Source organism: Sus scrofa, chromosome 5 (assembly GCF_000003025.6).
Source record: "Sus scrofa isolate TJ Tabasco breed Duroc chromosome 5, Sscrofa11.1, whole genome shotgun sequence".
NCBI classification, from domain to species: Eukaryota; Metazoa; Chordata; class Mammalia; order Artiodactyla; family Suidae; genus Sus; species Sus scrofa.
The window spans coordinates 42,732,595-42,754,137 of record NC_010447.5 but is presented as its reverse complement, the minus strand read 5'-3'; the positions used below and the strand labels follow the sequence as shown (position 1 = coordinate 42,754,137).

General features: G+C 40.2%; 1 protein-coding gene across 7 annotated transcripts in view; it reads right to left on the bottom strand.

Moving 5' to 3' along the window:
• Positions 1-21,543, bottom strand: part of DENND5B (DENN domain containing 5B) — a 228,305-nt gene that overhangs the window by 116,843 nt on the left and 89,919 nt on the right. For 5 of the 7 annotated variants that reach the window (XM_021092091.1, XM_021092090.1, XM_021092094.1 and 2 more), the window contains exons 2-3: positions 13,893-13,958; positions 10,799-10,908 (exon numbers count right to left, since the gene is read on the bottom strand). In XM_021092091.1, coding sequence (XP_020947750.1) covers positions 10,799-10,908; positions 13,893-13,958 — 176 coding nt within the window. The remainder of the gene's footprint in view (positions 1-10,798; positions 10,909-13,892; positions 13,959-21,543) is intronic. The other 2 variants (XM_021092092.1, XM_021092096.1) reach the window with 1 other exon arrangement.

Here is a 21,543-nt window from a genome sequence, read left to right as displayed (position 1 = left end):
AAGTACAGAAAATTTGAATATACTAAGGAAAACAGAACTTGTAATTCAACTATCCTAACATAATGATCATTATTAATTTTTCTATTATTCTGACTTTTATATGACAATACACTTTGTGCACAGAAATACTTTTACCATACATTACACTTTTTTTTCCAGAGGTAATAATCAATCTGGTGTGAAATTCAGAAGCTCTCGCAAATCCCCACATTACCAAGAAAATGTAATTCACCTTAAAAGTTACATGTCCTTCATTCAAACTGTGAACAAACACTTATAAGTGCCTTTCCGAGCTGGGCACTATGATGGCTCAGTGAGAAAGACAGTGGTTCCTGGTCCTCTGGAGCTTCCAGTCCAGCAAGGATGACAGATGATTAGACAATCATAAACTGTGAAGTATGGGAAGTGCTATGATAGGGTAAATAACAGCAGGAGGAAAAATATGGAAAAAACACAGCAGGAGGACACGAATGAGAAAAGACAGAGCTACCAAGGGAAAAATGAAGGCAGTCCCAGTGGAAACCTGAGAGTAACATGTATAGGTGTTAGTGAGATAAAGTGAAGGCAGAGAGAGAGGACATGTGCACAAGCCCAGAAGACAAAATAGGAGGTTTTGAGGAACTGAACACATTCATTGTTGGTGGGGAGGAGGGAGATGAGAGAGGCAGCAGGAGATACGAGAGGTGAAGTCACGAAGGGCCTTGGTGAGTCATGGTAGGAGTCTGGGGATGAAAATGGGGAAGCCTCTGAGGGTTTTTAGCAGGAAAGGAACAGAAACAGATGTGCCTCTTAGCACAGCAACTTTCTGGCTTAGAGTGTTGGTTTTCACAGGGATCTCAAGGAGGCAGCAGGAATGCTCAGAGCCTTGGAGTCATCTCTGACTCCTTTCTTTCTCTCTCACCCCATTATCCAATCCACCAGTTACCATCAGTTCTACCTTCAAAAATGTATTCAGAAACAAATGTAAATCAAAACTGTCAGAATGGCCATCACTGAAAAGACTGCAAATAATAAATGCTGGAAAGGATGTGGAGAAAAGGGAACCCTCCTACACTGTTGGTGGGAATGTAAATTGGTGCAGCTACTATGAAAAACAGTATGGAGGTTCCTTAAAAAAAAAAAATAAAAAGAGAGTTACTATATGATCCAGAAATCCCACTTCTAAGCATATACCCAGTCAAAACTATAATTTGAAAAGATACACGCACCCTAATGTTCATAGCAACACTACTCACAATATCCAAGACTTAGAAACAACCTAAATGTCCACTGAAGGATAAAGAGATAAAGAAGACATGGTGTGTGTGTGTGTATATGTATGAGGGAATATTAGCCATTAAAAAGAATAAAATAATGTCATTTGCAGCAATATGGATGGACTTAGAGATTATCATACTAAGTGATGTAAGTCAGAAAGAGAAAGACAAACATCATATGATATCACTTATATGTGGAATCTAAAAAATGACGCAGGAGTGGAGTTCCTGTCATGGCTCAGTGATAACAAATCCAACTAGTATCCATGAGGACCTGGGTTCAAACCCTGGCCTTGTTCAGTGGGTTAAGGATCCAGCATTGTTGTGAGCTGTGGTGTAGGTTGCAGACACAGCTCAGATCCAGCAATGCTTTGGCTATGGTGTTGGCAGGTGGCTACAGCTCTGACTTGACCTCCTAGCCTGGGAACCCGTATGTCATGGGTGCAGCCCTAAAAAGACAAAAAAATAAATAAAATGTGACACAGGAGTTCCCTTGCGACTCAGCGGGCTAAGGATCTGGTGTTGTCATTGTTGTGGCTCTGTTACAGCAGTGGTATGGGTTCGATTCCTAGCCTGGGAATTTTGCATGCTGTGGGTATAGCCAAAACAAAACAAACCATAAAATATGATACAAATCAACATACATACAAAACAAAAAGAGCCTCACAGATACAGAGAACAAACCGTGGTTGCTGGGGGCTGGGGAGAGAGGGAAGGATTGGGAATGCGGGGTTAGCAGGGGCAAACTATTTTATACAGGATAAATAAATAACAAGGTCCTACTGGGTAGCACTGGGAACTATATTCAATATCCTGTGAGAAATAATAATGGGAAAGAATATAAAGAAGAATATATATGTATAACTGAGTTACTCTGTAACCAAAAATTAACATGACATTGTAAATCAACTACACTTGAATAACATTATTTTAAAAATTTTAAAAAATACATTCAGAAACAAATTACATCTATCTGTACTCTTACTACTCTAATCTAAACGACATTCTTCTCTTGCCTGGATGACTACTTAATACCCTGCTAACTTTAAGTCTCCCCGTTTTTGCCCCTGAACCTCATAACCTGCTCCCCATATAGTATTTAAAGTGATCCTTAAAAATATTAGATCTTTCAAAACCCTCCAATGGTCTCTCACTTCACTAGAAGCTGAAATCCTCACACTGTAAGGCCCCCATGAGGCCCTACATGACTTGGCCCCAGCGACATCACCTTTCACTGCTCTTCAGCTCACCTACTCCACTGCTCAGCAACACTGGCCCCACTGCTGTTCGGTGAACACAATTAACAACTCTTGCCAAAATCTGCCTTCCCTCCAGCTGGAACTATCTTCCTCTAGATATCTGCAGGGTTCATTACCAGTAGCTAGTTGTATTTTCTAAAAAATGATTTCAAAAACATTTCTAGTTCCAGGTGCTTTTCAAGAACCTTGCCACTCTTCCACCAAGAACCTGGGCAGGTTGCTGACACCAGGACCTCACAGACTCGTTTTGTAAAGAGCCAGATAATAAATACTAGACAGGAGTTCCCGTCGTGGCTCAGTGGTTAATGAATCCGACTAGGAACCATAAGTCGCAGGTTTGATCCCTGGCCTCGCTCAGTGGGTTAAGGATCTGGTGTTGCCGTGAGCTGTGGTGTAGGTTGCAGACATGGCTTGGATCCCGAGTTGCTGTGGCTCTGGCGTAGGCCAGTGGCTACAGCTCTGATTAAACCCCTAGCCTGGGAACCTCCATATGCCATGGGAGGGGCCCTAGAAAAGGCAAAAAAAAAAAAAAAAGGACAAAAAAATAAATATTAGACAACTACTCCAATCAGCCCTACCATCCATCACAGGATGAAAGCAGCAGCAGACAACACAAAGGAATGAACACGACTTCGTTCCAATAAAACTTGACTTACAAGATAGGCAATCAGGTATATTTGGTCTGAGGCTATGGTTTTACCCCTCTCTGGCCTAGGCAAGAAAAAGGCAACAGAAGTAGCAAGTGACAATAAGTGACTTTTGAGGCAAGGCTTTATAAAAAAGGCAATGCAGCTGCCCCCACCTCTGGTCTCACACCATTGGCGACCTGAGCCAACGAGTAAGTGTGGCTAATCCAAAGCTGCCTTGCTGGAGAGATGGCATAGAGGCAGAGCCCCAGCTCTGTTCCCAGCCCAGAAGACACAGAGGGAAGAGTGGGCCTTCAAACAATCCCAGTCCTCAGCTCCTAACCAGTCTAAGAACCAGCAGAGCAAAGAAGGGCAGCCCTGCCAAATCCTACTCAAACTGCAGATCTGTAAGCAAAATGGTGATTTTGTTGTTTTAAATCACAAGACTACAGCCCTTAGGTCAAACTCAATTTTACTGGAACACAATCACGCCCATCCACTTAAGCACTGTCTGTGGCTGCTTTTACACTGTGGCAGCAGAGCTGAACTGTATAGCCCACAATATTCAACTATTTACTATCTAGCCCTTTGTGGAAAAAATCTGCCAGGCTATGTGTTAAGCCACTTAAGTAACACTGGCATGGCTTGTTCTGCAGCTTCAGATACCAAAAACACTCTCGTACTTCCTCTAAGTCTCCATATAAATACTACCTTAAAGAGGCCTTTCTTCAGCTTTCCATTAAAAAAGTGTTATCATCCTATAAATGCCATTAAAATGCCACCTCTCATCTAAAAAGTCTTTATTGAATGAGGCAATTAAAATCTTGTACCACAGTATACATATGTACATTATATATTGTCACATATTAGTAGACTCTAATTTTGTTTGATCTTCTAGACTGAAAACTACTCAAGGACTGGTAATAGCCTTAACCATTCCAGAGTATCACACCCGGAACAATATACTCTTTGAGGCCATAATAAACGGTAAATGATAAAAGATAAAAGGCAAACTGTCAAGCTCAGCATAAAATATGTCAGTGAAAATGTCTTTATAGTTCACAGAATGAGAGACTTAGAAAGAGCTACAGTAGCTGTACTTAATTATTATAGACGTATGCTGACAAGAATTAAATTACTGTGTATATTTGGGAAGAATAAGATATAGACTTCGGTAAAACACATGAATAACTGGACTAGATAAGGGGAAAATTTGCTTGTTCCTAATCTTGGGAATAAAAGGCTATGGAAGGATATTTTCATAATTATGCTTTCACATTAAGATTGCATTTATCATAGCAAGTCAGTGAGATTCTCTGATGATAATTACGAAGGAAAACTCATCTGACATATTAACTATAGTTAATAAAGATTATAGGAAGGATGATTTGAATCAGTCTTGCTCCAGGCTAAGCTCAAACCTGCATAGCATAGGGAGAGAGAGAGGCTGGGGGTTTGGGTGGAAATATTCTAAAGTTAGTTTGTGATGATGGTTATACAACTATAAATATAATAAAATTCACTAAATTTAAAAAAAAACCTTGGAGTTCCCATCATGGCTCAGTGGTTAACAAACCCGACTAGTATCCACGAGGATGCAGATTAGATCCCTGGCCTTGCTCAGTGGGTCAGGGATCTGGTGTTGCCATGAGCTGTGGTGTAGGTCACAGACGAGGCTTGGATCCCGCGTTGCTGTGGCTGTGGCATAGGCCAGCAGCTATAACTCTGATTTGACCCCTAGTCTGGGAACCTCCATATGCCAGGAGTGCAGCCCTAAAAAAAGGAAAAAAAACCTTGCATGGCGTCGTGCGTGGCACACATAAGTATTTGTTGAATGAAGGAATAAATGAATGAGCAGGAAAGCAATCAAAAACATATTGGGTTACAGGATCAGATTTAGTTCATCTCTTCATTCAGTCTGTAGTTCTCTTTATTTTTATTTTTTTGCTTTTTTAGGGTGACACCAGCAGCATATGGAAGTTCCTGGGCTAGGCAATGAATCAGAGCTGCTGCTGCCAGCCTACACCACAGCCACAGCAATGCCAGATCTGAGCCGCATCTTCGACCTACACCACAGCTCATGGCCAACACCAGATCCTTAACCCACTGAGCAAAGCCAGGGATTGAACCTGAGTTCTCATGGATCCTAGTTAGGTTCGTTACCACTGAGCCACAAGAGAAACTTCCTGTAGTTCTCTTTTTACATCAAGTAGGCAATATAGAAACAGAGTGACCTCTGAAGTCAACATAAAGACTTAATTGTAATTGACAGGCTTTCCTAACATCATAAACCACAAAACTACAGCTTGAACTGTTTTTGAACAGCTGCCCAATATTCCCTTAAGAGTTTGTAGCTTTCTTTAGCACACATTCAAACATTTACAAGAAAAGCTTGCCAAAAGTTGCAGCTCAAAGTGAAGAATGATTGCTATGTTACAGACAACAGATGTAAGAATTCTTAAATTCTCTTCCTACAAATAAAAAAAAGTAAGAATTATATTTCTAATTTGGGAAGCATAAATTGGAAAATGCTATTGCTTTTTCATTTTTAAAAGTGAGTTTATTTTTCCTAATCCAAACTATAAATCAACATTTGCTCACCATGGCATTCAACATCATTTATCTGCTGATGTTGCTATTTACTAACAACATCCTCTCCCACCCCACTCCCTCACAACATCTAAAAGTTCAGAGTTGTCACTGCTAACCAGATTGTCACTGGCAATCACTTACTCTAGCCAAAGGGGGCTCACAATGCAGTGTACTTCTCCTGGTTTGAATAACCACATGTCCTTATTATCTCTCTGGAGTTGTTTTTAGGCAGTCTGGCTAAAATTTTAACCATTTTTTTCCAATTTTCTACACATCTATGACTTTCATTCCATCTCTCTTACTATATAAGTCAAAATTATTCAGAAAACTCTCAAGGAGTTAGTGAGTCAGTTTGCCCTTCCTTCTTTCTTTCTTTCTCTCCTTCCTTTCTTCATTTAATAAACATTTATTTTACGTCATGTATTGCATTAGATCTTGATAACACAACAGGCAAATATAAAAATAATCCCTGGGAGTTCCCGTCGTGGCGCAGTGGTTAACGAATCCGACTAGGAACCATGAGGTTGCGGGTTCGGTCCCTGCCCTTGCTCAGTGGGTTAATGATCCGGCGTTGCCGTGAGCTGTGGTGTAGGTTGCAGACGCGGCTCGGATCCCGCGTTGCTGTGGCTCTGGCGTAGGCCGGTGGCTACAGCTCCGATTCAACCCCTAGCCTGGGAACCTCCATATGCCGCGGGAGCGGCCCAAGAAATAGCAACAACAACAACAACAAAACAACAACAAAAAAAAAGACAAAAGACAAAAAAAAAAAAAAAAAAATCCCTGGAGTTCCCGTCATGGCTCAGTGTTAATGAACCCAACTAGTATCCATGAGGACACGGGTTCAATCCCTGGCCCTGCTCAGTGGGTTAAGGATCCAGCATTGCTAAGAGCTGTTGTGCAGGTCGAAGACAAGGTTCAGATCTGATGTTGCTATGGCTGTGGTGTAGGCCGGCAGCTGCAGCTCCAATTTGACTCCAAGCCTGGGAACTTCCATATACCGCAGTTACAGCCCTAAAAAGATAAATAAATAAATAAATAATCAATCCCTTACTTCAGAGAGTCTAATAGGAATCAGAAACATATAAACCCACAGTTACAAAATAATGTGATCAGTATTGCTACGGAGAGCATTTAAGGTGTTATGAGAAGAGAGAAGCGAGGGCACCTAACTATTCCTGCTTAAAGAGATGGTTTTGCAGTAGAGGTGACATCTGAACAAAGACAGGGAAGGGAAATAGTGCAAGCAAGCATACATTCCTTCATTTATTCAAAGATTAGAACCTCTACTATGTTCAAAGCTAGGGATACAGAAATGAATAAAAGGGAGTGTTCCCGTCCTAATGGTACTTATGTTATAGCAGGAGATGCAGAGTCGACAACTAGCCACATAGTTCATTGCAACTGTCATAGTGCCACTGCCACAGAAAGGTACAAGGTGCCAAGAGAACCTAAGGGGACCTGGCTGAATGTATGGAAGGGTGGTGGAAGGTGGTGGTCAGGGGTGGCTTCTCTAAGGAAATCATGTTTAAAATGAAATGAAATCTGAAGGGTCAATATGAAAAATTCACTAGGGGAAGGAGATGTGAAAAAGCCTTCCAGAGAGAGAGAGAAGCAGAAGCACAAGCTGTAGTGTGAAGAAAGGAAAGGAAGGTTAGCTGCACTCCTGATGTTTTGTTCACTTAGGAGGAAAGGTGTGCCAGGCCAGAATGGCCATCATCAAAAAGTCTACAAACAATAAGTGTTGGAGAGGGTGTGGAGAAAAAGGAACCCTATTACACTGTTGGTGGGATTGTAAATTGGTGCAACCACCATGGAAAACAGTATGGAGATTCCTCAGAAAACTAAAAATAGAATTACCATTTGATCCAGCAATCCCACTCCTGGGCATCTATCCAGAGAAAACCAAGACTCAAAAAGACACATGTACTCCAATGTTCATTGCAGCACTATATGCAATAGACAAGACATGGAAACACCTAAATGTCCATCAACAGAGGAGTGGATCAAGAAGATGTGGTACATATGCACAATGGAGTATTACTCAGCCATTAAAAGGAAAGAAATAACAGCAGTTGCAGCAACATGGATAGATCTAGAAATTATCACGCTAAGTGAGACACCAACGTCAAATGCTATCACTTACATGTGGGATCTAAAAAAAGGACACAATGAACTTCCTTGCAGAACAGATAATGACTCACAGACTTTGAAAAACTTATGGTTTCCAAATGAGACAGGTTGTGGAGTGGGGGAATGCACTGAGGGTTTGGGGTGGAAAGGCTATAAAATTTGGTTGTGATGATCACTGTACAACTATAAATGTAATAAAATTCATTGAATAATTCAAAAAAAGAGGAAAGGTGTGGATCTGAAGCAAATTTGTCACATGTTGACATGTGTTAGTTCTAAGTAGTGGTATACGACTGTTGTTTTGTTCTCTCTGTTTTATGATACTTCCGTTTTTTTTCCCACAAAAGTCTGTGACTCCACAACCAAAAGAGACATAAAAGCAACTAAATCAGAAACAATTTCACACGCCACGTATCTATTTTCTGTTATATATGCATCATATATATCATGCATGCACATGGAATTTTTTTAATTTAACAAACTTTCATTGCTTTGGAGTACTTATTTTGTGTGAAATTAATGACCCTCATTTAAAAGCTCCACTTTGTTAGAGGAACGAGTGATATTATAAAAGGTGATAACTTATTGGAGTGGGGTTTTGCTCAAAGGCAAGAACAAAGCTTTGTATCTTTAGGTGAGAATAAATTATAGCTTCATACAAATGCACTTACTAATAAATCAAAGAGGAAATAAAGGCAGTAAATCTATGACCCAAATGCAGACTAGTTTAATGGGATGCTTTTCAGTGATTTTCAAGGACTACCAGCAAATCCTTTTAGATTTGCGGCAATAAGCAAAATGCTGTATGGTACTTAAGCACTAAAACAAACCTACATGTCCATTCTTCAGAGAAAAACGTTTCTGCTTACAGAAGATAACTCAGAGACAAAGGGTGAAGAAAATATCAAAGACAGATCAAGGAAGCTAATAATTGCTTTAAAGGTGACTGTTATGCACATAGAGGCAAGTGCTATCACAGATATCTTACTATTAATCCATCCAAATGATTAAAAGAAATGAAATACATCAAATGTGGCATTTTGTTCCAAATGATAGTGGTTTCATGTTGTAGTAAGAACCTAATTTTGGACTTCTGGATTTCTCACAGAATAATTTGTACTTAAAAATATATTATTAACTTAAGAAAATTAAGTATTATAATCTTACTTATATTCTTATCCATTTTTCCATTGCTTCATTTATACACTCTTTAATATCTTTCCAGTAATTTGCTAGCACAAGCAGCTGATAAATTATTTTTTGTCACTGTTGTTTGCCAACTATTTTAGTCAGAAGCTTGTCTGACTCCTTCACATCTCATAAATATAACTAACAGTTGTGTTCTACTTAACATCGATAGTGCTGTCTTCAAAGATGAGGCTGGGCCCCACGCATTAACTTCCAGCAAAATGGCATCTCATGTTATTTCCGTACAGGGCAACATTTAGAGGAATAACTACACTGTGCTCAGTGAAGAAGCAAAGTCCAAGTGCCAAGTGCCTTAGGCATCTGTCCTTAGAAAAATTCCCTGCTACTCCCTCTTTGGAGCAAGCCTGGACTGGAAGGGGTTTACCGTGACACAGAAATACGAAAAAGGTCCTATGGGACCCATATCACTTTGGGCCAGGTCAAAACCAAGTTACTTAGTTTTTCTTTGGGGGAGACAGCATGCAGATAGGGAAAAAAAAGTGAGCTAGAAAGTAAGAAATGATCTGGATTTAATCTCTGAGACTCCCCATATAACTCTGGGCAAATAACTTAACCTCTGTAAAAGAGGACTAAGACTCCTCACTGGGTACATGTGAGCATGTATGTGAAAGCATGTATATGAGGGTGTCTAAGAGGCATCTACTAAATATTATTTTCTTCCCTTACAGTATTACATCATAATGGGGTCTTTGGGCTATACCTTTAAAACTCAAAAAGAACCACACCTATCAGTGTCTCAGTCCACCTTTAATCATTTCTGGGCCTATCACGCCTAATCGCTGATTTGTGTACTTTAGGGCCCTCTGAATTTTATAATCTCAGAGGTGATGGAGGTGCAAAATATTATCCAGGCTTCTAAGCAGAACCATTCTTAAATGACCTGAAAATTATGATGTACTGTATTTCTAAGAATCTCTAAAGGGACTTACAAATTACTATTGGTAACTCATTACATTAATTCAAATTCTTCATAAACAAATTCCTACTAATGTCTAAATGAGGCACGGAAGTTCCTTTCCTACCTTACTTTGTGAACATGATAAATTACAGACCCATCATACCACATTCCTTAAGGTATGAAAACTGTAATCATGCTCCTTCCATCCAGCTCCTCACCAGGCAAACAAAATAATATCACAGTCATCAAAGCATCTAAGTGTTCATTAATATAAATTCATCACAAAGCTTAATAGGAAGAAAAGAAAGTGGGCTTTGAGGGTCTGTTATATATACTTATTAGCTACGGGGACCCCCGGCAAGTTACTTAACCTCTCTGAGCTTCATTTTCCATATCTCTAAAATGAAGAAAATATTATGTTATAGAGTTGTTTATTTAAAGGGTTAAATTAAGGAGTTCCCATCGTGGCTCAGGGGTTAGCGAATCCAACTAGGAACCATGAGGTTGCAGGTTCGATGCCTGGCCTTGCTCAGTGGGTTGAGGATCCAGCATTGCCGTGAGCTGTGGTGTGGGTTGCAGATTCAGCTCGGATCCTGCGTTGCTGTGGCTCTGGCGTAGGCCAGCGGCTATGGCTCTGAATCGACCCCTAGCCTGGGAACCTCCATATGCCGTGGGAGCGGCCCAAGAAATGGCAAAAAAAAAAAAAAAAGACAAAAAAATAAACAAATAAATAAAGGGTTAAATTAAATGAAATAATGTAGACATTGAAAATATAGTTACTACTGTCATCTTAAAAAGAAGGCTGAAGAGAAAAAAAATCCCACATACCATGTTTACTGCATCTTGATCAAAAGGATTCCATTCTATATTCTGAGGATAGTGGGCCAGAACTTTGGATTTGAATGTTCTTCTCAAAGGACTCTGGTCAAAATTTTCACCTATAACAGATAATTAATAATTAGTTAATATCTGGAAATTTTTCAAAAGCATGTCATAGTTTTATTTTGTAGATACACTGACTGATAATGTTGAAATCTCATTCAATTTCTATCTCTAATTGTCTGAATTGTAAATTTTTCAATGGATAACTGAAAAGGAACTGTTAATAAGAGATCTCCATTTAAAACTTCAGAAACTGAATTTTAAAATCCTGGCTAGACAACTGATACTAAAAATCAAGAAATGTTAAAATAATCCTTGCTTGTAACCTAATTATTGTCCTCTATTTAGAAACATTTAATTCACTAAAGAAACAACCTGAATTAAGTTAATTGTACTTAAGATCCCGAAACTTTGTACATGTATAGACCAAATGCTGCAGAGCCCCAAAGAGGCAACTTTGCTTGTATTCCTACCAAAATCTCTAGTAAACATGACTGCATCTCCATGCTTTTACAGGTAACAGAATTAACAGAATCAGAAACATCATTACTAAGTGTCTGCTTTAGTAGACAGAAAACATTAAGCTCACTAACCTCTGAAAAGAGACAAGCTGTTCTAAGCCCAATTCATCACCTGTTAAAATTCTGGCAAGGTAAAAAGCTATCCCTTGATTATCATATATAAGAAAATTCAGTAAAAGCTGTCAGCTCAGTTCTTCACCTCATTGACCAAATTAACTCTCATGAGACCTATAACCCCTAAATGCCTCGGTTTCATAAAATATTTTAATGTGAATGGATCTTGAAGTCTCAATGTCAGAAAGTTGAGATTAAAAAATTAGAAGCCCTTGGGAGCAAAACTATTCTGTCTCCTGTGCTTTTTCTACTTTTTAGGTTCTAATTAAGTGTAAAACACAAGCTGATGTATCAAAAAATAAATACCACTCACCAGTATTTGTACAAGTAAAAAATATCATAAAGTAATACATGAGTCACATGTGGACATCTAATTAGGCTCATTTCCATCTCTGGTAAAAATATAAAAGATGGATACTAAAACACCTTTCAGTACAAAACTTAACAGATCACAGAAGGAGGGAAAAAAATCACACTCTAAAATGTTGCTGGAGACTGCAATATAAAAAACACAGAGTTTTTTTGAATAAGGACACATAATTTAAATAGATTTGCTGCAGCAACTAACCTATTACTTTCAATTTAAGTGCTTGGATAAAGGTAATTTTCCTCTGGATTCCTCTTATTTAGGCAAACACTTCATCTCTACATCTTTTTACCCCATATTTCCATCTTCTAAGAGATAGAGAACTTTCATTTCCAGAAGAGAAACTGTTAAAGGCATCCCGAAGGAAAGTTTATCATTTCTGTGCCATGCTTCTAGCTTATGTGAATGTGGAAAAGTCAACTGAAAATGCGCAGCTATCCACGGGCCACTCTGAAGACAGCAGTCAGGGTTCTGCATGGTCGACTTCAGGAAGGGTAAGTGGTATCTTTCAGCTAACACTAGATTCTTATACAAACACTAAGAATTTTCAGATTATTCACTTCTTCATTAAAAAAAAAAAAAGGGTTACTTTTCAGTTCACTTTAAGTAGACAAAAAGCAAAACAAAATTTTTCTCCTGGTCTGGAGTTCCCTTCTGGCCAAGCAATTAAGGATCCAGCATTGTCACTGCTGTGGCGTGAGTATGATCCTGGTAGGGGGACTTCCACATGCCACAGGTATGGCAAAAATATTTTTTTTCTCCTGGTTCTAAGGTTTAAGTTGCTGATTGTGCTAGTGACACAGCAATAGGATATCCTCAGATAATACTGGGTCATCAAGGAACCCTCTCCTGTGCCCACCCCCAAATACCAAAAACACTTATTTTATCATTCAAAAATGTAAATAAAATATGAGATACTGTAGGGGCAGAAGAAACAGCACATAACTCAAGATATAACTCCTTGCAACACTTACCTTTTAATGAATTCCTGTCTGAGTTTGGTTAAAATAGTAACATTATCTTTATTCATCTATCATGTTATTAATGGGACAGGAGATAAATCAGAAAAGACATGACAGTGCCATTTTCAATATAATTGTTCTGATAACTAAGGAACACCACACCCTCTTGAGGCACAATGAATCAACCACAAGAGGAGAGAAGGAAAACTACCTCCAGAGACAAAGAATTTTACAAAAACAAAACTCCACAAAACAAAAATACAAATCTAACAAAAGAAAAACAGAACCACCACCATCACCACCACCACCACCACCATCACCACCACCACCATCACCACCACCACCATCACTGATTAGACTGCTTTAAAAGGGAGGAAGATCACTGCTACATTTACACAGCTGTCTTGGCAAATATTATTTTGAAGAAAATTTGGAAAAGAACTAAGTAGAAATTCTGATAACGCTGTTAAGGATTTAGAAGTGAGTAAATGCAGCTATTCCTACTAGTGCCAAAGAAGAGAAACCTGGAGATGATTCCTTGGGGGATGTGAGACAGGGGAACAAGTAACCTTCACAGTTTTAACCCGGAAACTTCTAACTTAGAATTTACTGCTAGGACTTGGCAGAAAAAAATAAATCAGTCTAAGAATTTGGATTCTAAGGAAATGGAAATTACATAAATATCCTTAACTTAAAATTCACTTTTTAAACACTATCCTGAAATAAACAAGGATTATAAATTTGTGCAAATATTAATATCCTATATGACAGCTACATGTAGACTTAATTCCAAGAGATAGTGCCAAGTAACCTCCTACTAAACTTAAGCTGCAATTAAGCCTTTCCTCCTAAGAGAATAGGACATATCTGCCAAGAGAGCTTAAAGACCAATGAATAATTTTTTCAAGGCTTGGAGCAAATGAGTTCTTTACGAAAATTAAGATGCAAATGAGGGAACAGAAATAGAAAATAATACCTAGTTTTTGCCTAAGCAAAACTGAGTAAACAATTATGATGGGCTTGGGGTGAATTAAAATAATAACTTCTTACACCTCAGCTTTTATTTTTATTTTTACCTGAAGTCGTATTTGCAGCATCTTGGCTCTTGCCATGACGATCTGCTTCTAGCCATTGGTACAAAACTACATAATGTAATGGAAACAAAAAAGCTTTATGAACAAAGAAACACAAACAAAAAAGCAAAAATGACTTTGAAGAATGGAAAATGAGAAAAAAATTAAACAAAAGCAATTAAACATGAGACATTAACATCAACAGAAAATAGCTTAACATGAATAGTACATAGTTTATAAGCTATTAGTAATAAGAAAGCAAAGAGAAGAGAAAATTGTATTTTAATATAACATGTGAAATGATATTTAAACATCTGTAACAGTTACTGGAAAAAGCTCACATTCCGTTCTTAATGCTAATTTAAAAGAAATATCAGGAGAAAGCTAATGTTTCCATGGTCAGATATAATAAAATACGACAGTAAGATTAAATGACAAACTATGAAAATTGCATCCCAACCTCTCCACAGCTATGGGAACGGGTGACATCCAAAAAACTGACTCTACCAAATGCTGACAAATATGTGAGGAGACACAACTTTCATAAATTGCTGGTGGTAATGCAAAATGGTACAGCCACTTAGGAAGACAGTTTGGCAGTTTCTTCTAAGATCATACCTACTGTACGATCCTATAACCCCAGTCTAATCAGCTGAAAAACAAGACGACTTCCAAGAGGAGTCATCTACAATATACCTGATGAATATGTGTCAAAACTGTCAAGTTCATCATAATAAGGAAAGTCTGAGAAACTGTCATAGCCAAGAGGAGCCTAAGGAGACAAGACAACCCAATGTAATGTGGTGTCCTGGATGGGATCCTCCAACAGAGAAAGGACACGAAGTAAACACAGGGAAATATAACATAGTATAAATTTTAGTTAATAATGTATCATATTGATGTTTTAATTACAACATGTATATCAAACGATGCCAAGATGTTAACAACAGGGAAAAATGTGTTGGATGGAAGTATGGGGGGTTGTATGTAGGAACTCAGTATTATCCTCTCAATTTCTCCGTAAATCTAAGACTGCTCTAAAAATCGTCTGTTTTAAGAATTGCATTCCAATATTAATGTAAGAATAGAAACATATCTTACAAGTAGTCAATCTTTTGGAAATCACCATGCAAACACCAACTGAAGTTTGGTGTACAGAGATATCATTAATCAACTATCTTCTTATGTAACTATTAACCAAGAAGTGTCAACTCTTGGGGAGAAGTTTGCTACAGTGAGAACATAGGCTATTAAAAAATTCACACTAGACTAACTTAGCAGCTCTGAATATTCAAACTTCTGTATGCCTTTTATGGGTTACCTAGATAACTACAATTTTTAGACATTTTAAAAGAGATGTCAGAGTCTTTCCTTTAAAGAGCCAAATAATGATAACTGTAGGGTCCTAATAGCCAGAGAGCCTTCCTGTCTACATCTCAAAGGTTTGAATAACCCCAGGAGAGTAGCACAGGCTAAGATTATACTCTGGGGGGCTATTTACCCATGGATATTGTAAGAGTTCTAGATCCCAAACAAGGTTTACAGAAACTTTCTATGCCCTCCCTCCACAAAAACAACAAGAACAGGGCTGGGAAAGTGCCTGTGGAACTCCTGAACTGAAGGAATAAAGGAACTGAATTAATATACATGGCTACAGGCACCCTGAAATCACAACAGAAGATGTCTGTGTCTTTAGCAACAGCCAGAAATGTGAAATGACATTCATTCATCATCAGTGATAGATGGCCCCAAACAGCCTCCACACATACACCCAGTGTGCAAAATCCTTGGTTGAGGGTGCCCCAATGGGTACCCCTCCTCCACTCCTCCAGGATACCGCACACTCCTGGGAGGCAATATCATTACAATTGGGACTAACATGAAAGAATTTGAGAAGCAGACCTCATTCATTAAATACATACTAAGGGCTTTTCCTCTTTCTAGTTCATATCCCAAATTGCTGTAGCTGTGGCATAGACCTGCAGCTGAGGCTCATATTCAACCCCTAGCCTGGGAACTTCCATATGCCACAGGTGTGGCCCTAAAAAGCAAAAGCAAAAACAAACAAAAAAACCCAAAAAAACAAAAAATCAAAAATGAGACACATGAGGAGTTCCCGTTGTGGCGCAGCAGAAACAAATCTGACTAGGAACCATGAGGTTGTGGGTTTGATCCCTGGCCTTGCTCAGTGGGTTAAGGATCCAGCATTACCGTGAGCTATAGTGTAGGTAGCAGATGTGGCTCAGATCTGATGTTGTTGTGGCTGTGGTGTAGGCCGGCAGCTATGGCTCCAATTGAGCCCTAGCCTGGGAACCTCCATGTGCCATAGGTGCAGCTCTTAAAAAAAAAGAGAGAGAGAGAGAGGGAAACACACACACACACACACACACACACAAATAAAAACTAATCCATTAAAAGGTCTAAAAGTTCTGCCCAGGTCTTATCTAAAGCCTATCCTGCACTGGTTAAGGTGGAAACTCTTGGTTGTGGTCAGCGTTACCACTGCCATTATATTTTCCAATTACTTCATACAGCCTCTGTTTCTGATTTTACTGAACAAAAAGAAAAAAGAAAAAATATAAAAGCTATTTCAGGTCAATTTACTCCGGCCAGCTACATAGAGAATGGTACCTAAGCAAAAATCATATTAATAGATTTAGAGGTTCAATTATTTTATCACTGCCTTCAGATTACCAAAATCCAATTAACTATGGTCTAAATAATTCAGAGAATTTCCAGTGAAATAAGTGCAGTGCTTCATGCAAAGCCACATAATGTGAATCACCATTAGACCAGTCTGGATTTCAAAGTCCACTTTATAGCACATATATTTAAAAAGATAAAGTATGATTACAAAAGAAACATGACTAATATTTTTACATAATATACTGGAATATATATAGGCATTTCTAGAAGGATTGAGCTCTAAAAATTTCTTAACCCTCATAAAGTATCTCTTTATCATATTACAAAGAGTCTGCACCTCTTGTCTCTTTGTAGATGATGTCAGAATACCAGGAACACACCTCTCTGCTCACTGAGGCACGAGATCTGGCCTTCTGGTAGCTCCATGCTTCCTGGCAATTGGCACTGGGAGTCGGGACCCTGCCCCCAGCTCCACGCCTCTCGTGGGGGTCTCCATGGCTTGTGCACGGGGTCACAAGTAGATGTGAGACTTGTGAACCTTGGAGCTATTTCTCAGGCTGAATGCACCTGATACACATCTCCTCACTCACCCAGTGAGTTCCCTCCCTCGCTGTCCATTTCCATCACAGCCTATTTCTGAGCAAGGTCTTTCTCTGCAAAACAAGGCCAAGTCTCCTAATTGTTCCCCATGCTCCTTGCAGGATATCAAGTCTAGATGTTTTAAAGAAAGTTTGCTGATAGGAACAATGAAAGAAGGGAAGCTGAAACAGGTCATCTCTTCTGCCCTGCCCTTTTTCATTTTGTTCCTTTTCTCCCTTAAGTACAGACACACACACACACACAGACACACACACACACACACACACACACACACAGAATACTCAGTAAATTTTCCCCAGTATTCTGACAAAAGGTGAGAGGAATATATGGAGAAACTACAGATGCTGCCTATGAAATTCATACTGAGGCAAAGAAAAAGGGAAGATATAAGGGTGGGATAACTCTTTTCCCCATGTCTACCCCTACAGGCCTCCAAAGATCTGAACCGGCACGAGCAGGAGGTGGGAGAGGGAATGCTAAACAGCAGTGGGTCCTTCAAGAGACTGACTAGGGAAAGAGAAGGGGGGGTGGGCACCTTCAGGGTGGAAACTAAAATGAAGGGGCACTTCTGTGACATTCACACGTGCTGTCTCTACACCACAGTAAGCTGACCAGGCAGGTCTCCCAGGAGGCTTCGTATTCATTACTCATTCCAACGATTCTACAACTATTTAAATCATCTCTGGAGTTCCCATCATGGCTCAGTGGTTAACGAGTCCTACTAGGAACCATGAGGTTGCGGGTTCGGTCCCTGCCCTTGCTCAGTGGGCTAAGGATCCGGAGTTGCCATGATCTGTGGTGTAGGTCGCAGACGCGGCTTGGATCCCACATTGCTGTTGCTGTGGTGTAGGCCAGCAGCTACAGCTCTGATTCGACCTCTAGCCTGGGAACCTCCATATGCCGTGGGAGCAGCCCAAGAAATGGCAAAAAGACCAAAAAAAAAAAAAAAAAAAATCATCTCTGAGTCAGGGACGTAGAGGTCAAGACCTGATGAAATAATAGCCGCCACATAGCTAACACAGAGAGCCTACTGCAGGCAGGGGTTACTCTAAGTGCTCTACATATATTCACTCACCATCATAATTACTCCACGGAGTAGGTCTTATTACTGTCCTCATTTTATAGATGTAGAAACTGAGGCACAGTATCATGAGTCCAATGTCAGATAACTAGAAAATTCAAACCTAAGCAGTGTGGCTTCAGAGTCTGGGATCTTATTCTCCTTGCAGCAAGGAGACCAGGACATGGATGCACCTGAGTTACATGGTAGAAGGTGCGGTCGGAGAGGTAACCAGGAGCCAGATAAAACAGGGCTTTGTGGGCCATGGTGAGGACTTTTGACTTTATGCTAAGTATCACAGCAAGTAACTGGACTGTCTTAAATAGAGAAGTGCCTTTGTTTTAAAAAGATCATCCCGGCGGCTGAGAGAACAGACAGCAGTGGGCAAGAAAGAGCGGGAGCAAAGAGGTCAGTTAGGAGGCTTCTGCAACGGTCAAGGCAGAAGACGGCAGCAGGGATTACAGAGAGCGCTAAGGTGCTAGAAGTGAGAAGACTCTAAATATACTATGAAGGGATAAAATCTACGACTTGCTGCTGGATGAGATGAGAGAAAGGGGTAGTCAAGAAGGATACCATGACAGCATGGACTGTGGTCTAAACACCTAGATGAACGATGTAGCTTATTACTGAAACACGGAACAGTTGAGAAGAAGGGGGTTTTACTGGGGTGGGGAGTGGGAGTGTCAGGGAATAAAGAATTCCATTTTAGACATGTTAAGTCTAGGATGCCTATTAGATATCCAAGAAAAATTCTGAGTAAGCATTCAGATACACAGATTTAAATTCAGGGGAAAAGTTAGAAACTCAGCGGTCAACATCAAATAGAGGTTATCTAACACCACAGGGCTGGATAAGATCACCTAGGAAATGAAGACAGGAAGAAAGAAGATGAAGAAATGAAGGCTAGGCTCAGAGCCCTAGAGGACGCAAGGAACATTAAGAGGCTGGGAGGAGGATGAGGAACTGGCAAAAAGGTAAATGAGAAAAAGAAGCCTGTGAGATTAGAGAAAAACCAGAAGCATCATGGAAGTCAAGTAAAGAAAATGTTTTAACAAGGAGCATGCTGACAACACGGAAGTCACTGTGACCTTGACAAAGAGATAGGGGTGAAAACCTGTCTGGCGTTGCTCCAAGAAAGACTGCAAAGAGAGGAAGTAGAGGCAGAGAGCATAATTAACTCCCAGGAGTTCTGCTGGAAAGATGATGAAAGGATAATATTGGAGGAGAGCATGGAGTTGAGGGAAGGGTTTTTGGTTTTGTGTTTGTTTTTCTTTTTCTTTTTTGGCCCCTCACCCCCACCCCTAGCATATGGAGTACCCAGGCCAGAGATCAGATCTGAACCGCAGTGGTGACCTACTCCACATCTGTGGCAACGCTGGATCAACCCACTGTGCAGGGCCAGGGATGGAACCTGCGCCCAGGCACTCCAGAGTAACCACTGATCCCACTGCACTACAGAGGGAACTCCAGTTTTGTTCATTTTTGTTTGTTTGTTTTTTAAAGACAAGAGGATATGAACTCATTCAAACAACATTTCCAGTGTGCCTGTACTGTGCCAGGCAGGCAGTCTCTGATGCTCTAGATCTGATCAAGACAGTCCAGTCCTGTGGGGATCTCTCACTCTCCTACCTTGCTTTTCATAATTCTAGCACAGAGAGCTAGTTTGCCCATCCCATACCAAATTATGGCAGATACAGGTTGTACACTTCGGGTAACCACACTTCGTATCCCCAGCACACAGCTTACCTATTTTATCCTTTTGAATCTTTATGGAGCAGAAGGAAGAAATGAAGGCTAGGCCCCTGTGGGGGCCTTCTAGGTATAAATCCTTTCCACGCCCCCCATTTCTAGTTTGCAGGAAATAGGCTTCATTCAGCCTCCATGACTTTCCCTGAGTTCCAAAGGGCAGATTCAAGTAGTTGTGGAAAGTAACATAATGTCTTTTCTATCAAAGGAATTCTTGGTTACTCCATTTTGTCTGGTTTAAGCTAAAAGGCCTTCCTGAGGACCCCCCCCTTTCTCCCAGTAACAATTTGTTTCAAATTAACCAAGGGAGAAGAATGTGCCACCTGACCTGACCAATGGGAAGGGGACAGGTACATCACCTGCATTAGGGATAAATAGAGAGGGTCTTTTCTTCTCTGCACGCTTTTTGAGTACACCGTGTTCATGTGTCTCATTTTCCAACAATGACAATCTGAGCCATCTCCCCAACATAGTGGCTTATCAGGGAAGGGAGGGGATGCAGAAACAAAAGAGCAGTCAAGATACAATGGTGGGTCCTGAGCAGGGTCCTCCTTCAGCCACAAGGAATATACATAACAAAATACCTTTGAGTTCTTCTGCAGCAGCTAAGGCCCCTACCCAGCTGGAGGATGGCAACTTCAGACTGAGCACAAGATGCATGGAAAATCACCGTATTACCTCACCACCAGTCAAACAGGAGAAAGTGTGTGCACAGTGGAAGATAACAAAGACTCTGACCCCCTCCGCAAGTAGCTGTCCCTTTAAAAACTTTCATAGTCGAGCATAATCTTTGAAGCTGGTTTTCAAACATGAGTTTTCTTTCTCCCCAAGGTGCCAGCATGAACTGAAATTTAGAACTTGCCATCAGCCTCTACTGCAGCTGCCTTGCAGCACCCGATAAGCGAAGCTCAGGGTGGAGATCAGGAGTGAGGCACTCTGTGCTCTGGGAAACTGGAAGAACAGGTCTTCAGATAGACATTTTTAGGAGAAGATGTTTATGAGCCCAATACTTGCATCTCTCCATATCTCGAAAAATGGTGAAATCTGTCAAAGATGACTGAGTCTGTGACTAGTAGTAACCTTCAGGAGACCAGCAGCAAGGCTGCATGAACTTCACCCTTCACTTTTAAGACATATCTTGATATTTCCCCTTTGGGGCAGTATTTCAGATAACTCTGAGGCAACTCCTGAGCTGCAGTTAGTGGACAAAACAAAAGCTGTCATCTGTGAGAACATCCACTCCCAAGGATGGGCCAGTGAGCCCTGAGGGAACTTAGGAAAGCATATCAAAGGAGTGATTCTAGTAAGCCCAGACCTTCACGTCTTCCCATAAAAGCTGGTTTTCTGTGAATCTTCTGTAAATCTGGTTATCTGTACATCTTTCGTTCCTACTACCTTCCCTTTGTTACAAAAATTCATATGTCTAGCTTCCCCCCTCCCCTCCTCAGAGTGGTTTTTCAGGGATACCTGAGATGCTGTCTCCCAGGCTTAAGTCCTAATTTCACCCCAAATAAAACTCAACTCACAACTTTCAGGTTGTATTAGCCTGTTGAATAAAGCAATCTTTTCATTTCTACCAGCGTTTGTCTTTCAAGTACCGGC